The sequence below is a fragment of the Aphanomyces astaci genome (genome assembly GCF_000520075.1).
Source record: "Aphanomyces astaci strain APO3 unplaced genomic scaffold supercont1.65, whole genome shotgun sequence".
Lineage (NCBI taxonomy): Eukaryota > Oomycota > Saprolegniomycetes > Saprolegniales > Verrucalvaceae > Aphanomyces > Aphanomyces astaci.
The window spans coordinates 339,800-345,799 of record NW_009798328.1 but is presented as its reverse complement, the minus strand read 5'-3'; the positions used below and the strand labels follow the sequence as shown (position 1 = coordinate 345,799).

General features: G+C 49.2%; 1 protein-coding gene across 1 annotated transcript; it reads right to left on the bottom strand.

Annotated features, from left to right (window-relative positions):
• Positions 1 to 2,743: 2,743 nt before the first annotated feature.
• Positions 2,744 to 3,757, bottom strand: H257_15052 (hypothetical protein; the record flags this gene model as incomplete). The annotated part of the gene is made up of 2 exons (XM_009843033.1): positions 2,744 to 2,957; positions 3,639 to 3,757. The coding sequence occupies 2 exons, from the start codon at positions 3,755 to 3,757 to the stop codon at positions 2,744 to 2,746; spliced, it is 333 nt and encodes a 110-aa protein (XP_009841335.1).
• Between the last annotated feature and the right edge of the window lie 2,243 nt (positions 3,758 to 6,000).

Genomic DNA, 6,000 nt, shown 5'->3' with positions numbered 1-6,000 from the left:
CCTGAGTCCTTTGCGTACGCCTTCACAAAACGCTCCTTGGTTTTGGTGTCCATCTCGATGGTGCTAAAGGACACTTGCTTCGAGTGGTTCACCGTTAGGCGTTGAGGCACTAGCACTCCTTTTTGCTCCTCCAACTCCTCTTCCCAAAAAGGAGAGTCGACAATGACGGCGATGCCACGAGTCGTGAAGGTGGAGAGAGCCGAGGCATAGACAATAAGTCGATTGATGCGCGCTGCGACTGAGGCACAGTGGATACCACACGCGTGGATTGAGAGGTGGTGAACGGTGGAGGTGGCATGTGGAGGCCGAGACAAGGCATCAGCTACCACATTTAACTTGCCCGGACGATGATGAAGGGCAAAGTCGAAACAACTGAAAAAGTCAAGCCAACGCGTCAACTTGGGCATAAGGACAGGCGTTGTCATGGACCACTTGCAGCAAGAGTTGTCGGTGTATACATCGAACCGATTGCCATGCAGGTAATGGCGCCACTTGCCCAGAGCCAACTTAATGGTGTACAATTCTTTTTCGTGGGCGGGCCAATTCTGTTCGTGAGGACCGAGGCGCTTGGACATGAAAGCAACGGGACGATCATTGCCGTCGCCGTCGAGCTGGGAAAAATGACTGCACCACAGCAGAAACCAGAGGCGTCGGTGGTGACTACAAAAGGCTTGTCGTAGTCAGGTAATTGCAAAACAGGGGCTTGCTGCAACGCGAACTTTATTATCAAAAACGCTCGACGCTCGTCCTCGCCCCAGTGCCACTTGGCACCTTTCTTCAGCAATCCACTAAGGGGACGGACGAGCTCCGCGAAGTCGGGGATGAACTTGCGGTAGTAATCCATGTACACCACGACATAGTCGAACTTGTCAAACAATCGACGCATCAGGCGAGACCAGATGCCTGGCATGCCTGCCATACCCATTGGGGCCACTACCCATTCATAAACATCGCGATGGGTCCTGAATGCGGTGTACTTCCTTGCTGATGGCATCACGAGGATTTGGTGGTAGCCAGACGCAAAGTCGATCTTCATAAATACTCGGTATCCGTGCATACGGTCAAACAGGTCTTCAATATTGGGCAGCGGGAGCTTCGGCACGATGGACTGAGAGTTGCCATGGCGGTAGTCCAACACCCATCATATAGGAGTGTCGGGCGTGGCGGTACGAAGCCACTCACGGCGTGAAAGCATCTGACCATCATCACTACGCTTGGGAACACCGAAGATGTTGGATACCCAGTCGCTGTTCGAGAGCTCGATCCAGCCCTTTTGCAACAGATCGTCGACGAACGTGTCCAAAGAACCTGCTTCTACCTTGGACAAACGGAACGGGGGTCGGTGCTGGGGTCTCGCGTCAGGCTTCATTGTCAAATCAAACTCAATCCCACGCGGCGGTGGTAACGTGTTGGGTAACTTGTCGGGAAACCCGTCACGAGCGGGTGTAACTTCTGCCGAGGTTCAGATTTCGTCGTGACTTTAATCATCCATCGTTCGATTCGTTCAGGCTCGACTTCACTTGTGTTGACGTTGTTGAACGGATGGCGGCGATCTTGAAATACTTGATGCGGGCGGCTATCGTGGCGATGAAAGCGGTCGCGGTCTCTGGCGTGACCACCATTAAGGGTCGAGTTGTGGGAGCGTTCATAGTCCAGGGCAACTTGGATCGCGAGAGTCACAGTCTCACAACGACGATACTGCAACTCCTCACGAGTTCTTGTTCGCAGACCGCGTTGGAACCAGGACACCTTGTCGCGCTCAGTCATGTCGCACACTTGCGTACAGATTCGTCGGAACTTTGGCGATGTGTAGACTCTGCAAACGACCACAACAACCGTCTAAGAACACTGGCTACGTACAGCTACAGCAGTTGAACGGGGCTTGGGCGAGGTACCCAGGAAGTGCTACCAAATATAGCACTGCAGGAGGAAGCGTGCGTAGTTGAGGGCAAAATGCACAATGAATTAACTGAAGATCTACAAAGATCTCCTTAATCCTCATCACTATGAAATCGTCTTAATCTACTTCACTACTTCTACACTAATATGCATTTTTGTATACAATGGATGCGGGTGTGGTTGAGACATTGGGGAACTTCACTAGGCTAGCGATTCTAAGCCATACTTGCCCTTGAGACACATTCCCAGGCAAGCATTAGCTAGGGTTCGTCATGAGCCAGGTACTTAGGAGCTGGGTGCGGGCAAGGTGGTGGCAAGCCGTTAACCCACCTGTCACATCGCTACAATCTAGCTAGTGTCATATCAACTTTTGGTTTTACTCATCGCATCTTCCCGCATCTCCGCATCATCCCGCATCGTCCCTCAACTCCGCATCCTCCCGCATCTTCCTAACTTCACATCCCCGCTCAGTCAAATTACCTTACATCGCCCTGTGTCTACTGGCATCTCCATACATATATGCAAATCAACTAAACGATGATTGTGTTAGTTGTTGTATTATCTCAACCTCGGAGTCGTCGGCATCCTTACTAAGCTCGTCAAGAACAAGCTTACGAGTCGAAGCAAAAAACTTATTGCTGTTCTCGTCCATTGTGTCCAGGTTTGCCGAGAACAACGATATATGATTCTGCAGATCGAACGTTTGCGCGCAGGGGCGCTGTGATTCTGCCAGAACTTCCTTGACATCACTGGCCTCTTGTTTTACCGACTCCAAATCGAGCTTCTGGTGTTTCACAAACTTGCGAGCACTGGGATGTTCGCCAACGCCATCTCGTAGCGCGTTTCACTTGGGCACACTGCGCACAATGTTCGAGCAATTCAAGATCTCGAAGTCGCTGCCCTTCGGATGATCTTCATTGTACAGGAGTAAGGCGCGATCGATGCGGTCTTCTTCGTTTGTTCCGCTTTCGTGCGTGTCGGATTTGGTTCCACTTAGACGCAAGTGAGCGACGTGGTCGATCAGGACTGTCGCCCACGACATTGGCTGCGTAGTGAGCCTGGACCAGCACCCAGAATGCGTCCGACTTCTGGCCAGTACCAACATCTGTATCCTGGGCGCTGTTTATCCATGAACGTGCGACCTGTTCCTCGCCAGCCTCGGTGAAGTTCTTGCCCTTCTTCTTCCCACTCATTCAATCAGGTCATTCAAGTGCCAATCTTATCGTAGCATTACGATTGGGTCCGACAAGCATGCTTTTGTCCAATCAATTCGAAATCTAATTGAGTGTTTATGTTTGGTGTCAAATTTAGTGCCATTTTGGCCTCGACTGTAAATTATATTGAAGGAGATTTCGCAATCGTCAGTTATTTGTTCGCGTTCAGCTCACGCAATGACAATGGTAGATATTTTATGATTTCGCAAGAGCATATTTCCATTAAAATATACGAATAAATTATCCGGATATTGGATCAGCATGGGCACATGTCGAACGAGACAACACTGGTGGTGTCAGTCGTGAGGAGGCTGCTTAAAACAAAGCCCCGTCAACAGCAGCGTCGATTGTTGCTCATACAACTGTGGAACCTGTTGAGTAGTTGGGGTAGTGGGTTGAACGTCCCGTTATCCCCGACGTTCGTTTTCGCCTGGACACGTGTTAATGGAGTGGACTCGACCGAGTCCTTTCGTTTTGACGTCGCCGGTGTCCAATCATAGGAGGTGCTGCTGCTGCTCCACTTACCAGGTGTTGTTGTCATGCCAAGCCGAGACAGTTGTCATGTTATGGAGGCCTAGTGTATTGAGCACACTGTCCTCGTCATACGTCCATTTCTTCTTCTTGGTGTCGTGCTCGACACTCATGTTTGTGATTGTGGAGCACGTCACCAAGCGCTTTGAAAGTTTATACATGTTGATGCATTGCTAGAGGTTTTTTGAAGGACAGACTGTAGTTCAGCCAGCCATTTTACTCCGGAGTATACACCAATTGTAGACATGTTTTGTCGTTCCGGAATTTGATCAAAGAGAGTTTTTTTCGTCTGAGCGGAAAGAGAACGATACCGTTCATTGCGAAATCTCCTTACAATAAGGAGATTTCGCAATGAACGGTATCGTTCTCATTGTATACAGTCTCCCGGCGGGGATCCAAACTCAAAAGTATATAATTTTTGACCGGTACGTTGTGTTTTGTGTCAAATGGTGGAGATGATGCTCTAAATTGACCCCCCCTGATGAAAACTGTCACGAAGGCAAAGTAGGCCCAAGCACTAAGAAGGGGAAGAGGAGGGCAGCGACAGAGTACAGCGGATGTCCAGGAGGACAGAACAGGGAAAATCGAAGAGTGAATTAGGATAAGTGGTACGGAGTATTTCCCCTACCCTACTGGCTAGCTACGAGGAGATGACCGCTGATTGCTCAGACACCGAAGCGCACATACTGTATGAGACATATCCCTTAAAGTGCAGGCGATAACACCCTGTAAAGTGCGCCCCCTTGACAAAAACTATCATTTACCCACTGTACTGTACTACTCTGTTCCGAAACATTTGTCACTTTGCACTTCCGATTGGCGGAATTTTCTAATATGACGCCATTTTCTTATCTGATTGGCGCATCAAAACGCGTAAGCTCTCAGCTTTGATTGGGTAGTTTTTGAGCCTTCCAGGTCGATTTGGTTGTTGAGATATGACACCTCAAAGTTGGCGAGTCATCCCTAAAACACTGTCCATGACCCGCCAGTAGTTCACATTACAATTTGACACCTCCAACGTCCTACGTGCATACATATACGACCAAAACATGCCTGCTAAGCCCAACGGTGAACATGCCGGTGCCCCCGTTGCTACCCCACAGCCCCAGAACGGCCACAAGCACCTGACGTTGCAGGACCGCCGTGGAGTATATGAAATGCTCCTAAGCGCATCCGTGGGTAATACTGTATGCTCCCTCGTGGAGTGATAACCAAGGCCACACAACAGTTTGGATGCCACGTACGGACGATCCCTCGCCTCTGGCAACGTGCACGACTCTCGCTTCGCGGCGGTGGCCACACCGCCGATGTTAGCACGAAAATGCGTGGTAGTACTCTATAAATCTATAAATATATTAATTGTACGAATTATAAAATATTAAAGGTTTACTTCAATAGGGAATACTGGCCGAAACCCTAAGCGAACGACTCAAGACATTGAAAGCGCCATACGTGCAGTGCCCCACATATCGCGACAGACACTTCGGTCGCTCTCTGCTGCGAGTGGAATACCCATGACGACGATCTTCCAACACAAGAAGGTCACACCAAGGTTCAAGTCTAAGTCAAGCTATGTCAAGCCCTTCCTTACGCAAGGCAACATCAAAGCTCGTTTGAGGTATGCATTGCCCTTCGTTCGACCTTTGCCAAATGGACGCCACTGCTTCTCCGATATGCACGAATATGTGCATATCGATGAAAAGTGGTTCTATTTGACAAAGGTCAAGCGAAGGTACTATGTATATGATGACGAGGAAGTGGCCGCAAGATCGGTGAAGTCAAAGCATTTCATTACGAAGGTGATGTTTTTGGCTGCTGTCGCCCGCCCCCGTTACGACCATCATGCCAAGAAGATTTGGGACGGCAAAGTTGGCGTGTGGCCGTTAGTCCAAGTGTCTCCTGCCGCACGATCAAGTAAGAACCGACCCAGAAGGTCGTTGATCACCGTTCCTCAAATCGTGAATTTTGACATGTACTTCGACGCGGTGGTCAACAACGTTGTGCCAGCATTTCAAGCAAAGTTTCCTGGTGGCAGCACGCGCGGTGATGCTTGGATCCAACAAGATAACGCAGGTCCACATCGACGAGTCACGACAGCGTTGCTTCAAGCACATGGTGTTTGTGGAATTGGTGTCGTCAACCAACCACCTAACAGTCCAGATTTCAACGTCTTAGATTTAGGATTTTTTAATTCTATTCAAAGTCTACAGTATCAAAAGTCCACTCGTTCAATCGAGGAGCTTATTGATGCTGTAGAAAGCGCTTTCTATGAGTTGCCGACGGATACACTTGCAAAGACATTGTCAATTTCTCACGTCGGGTTTTGACTTCACTTTTGTAAATAATAAATGTTACA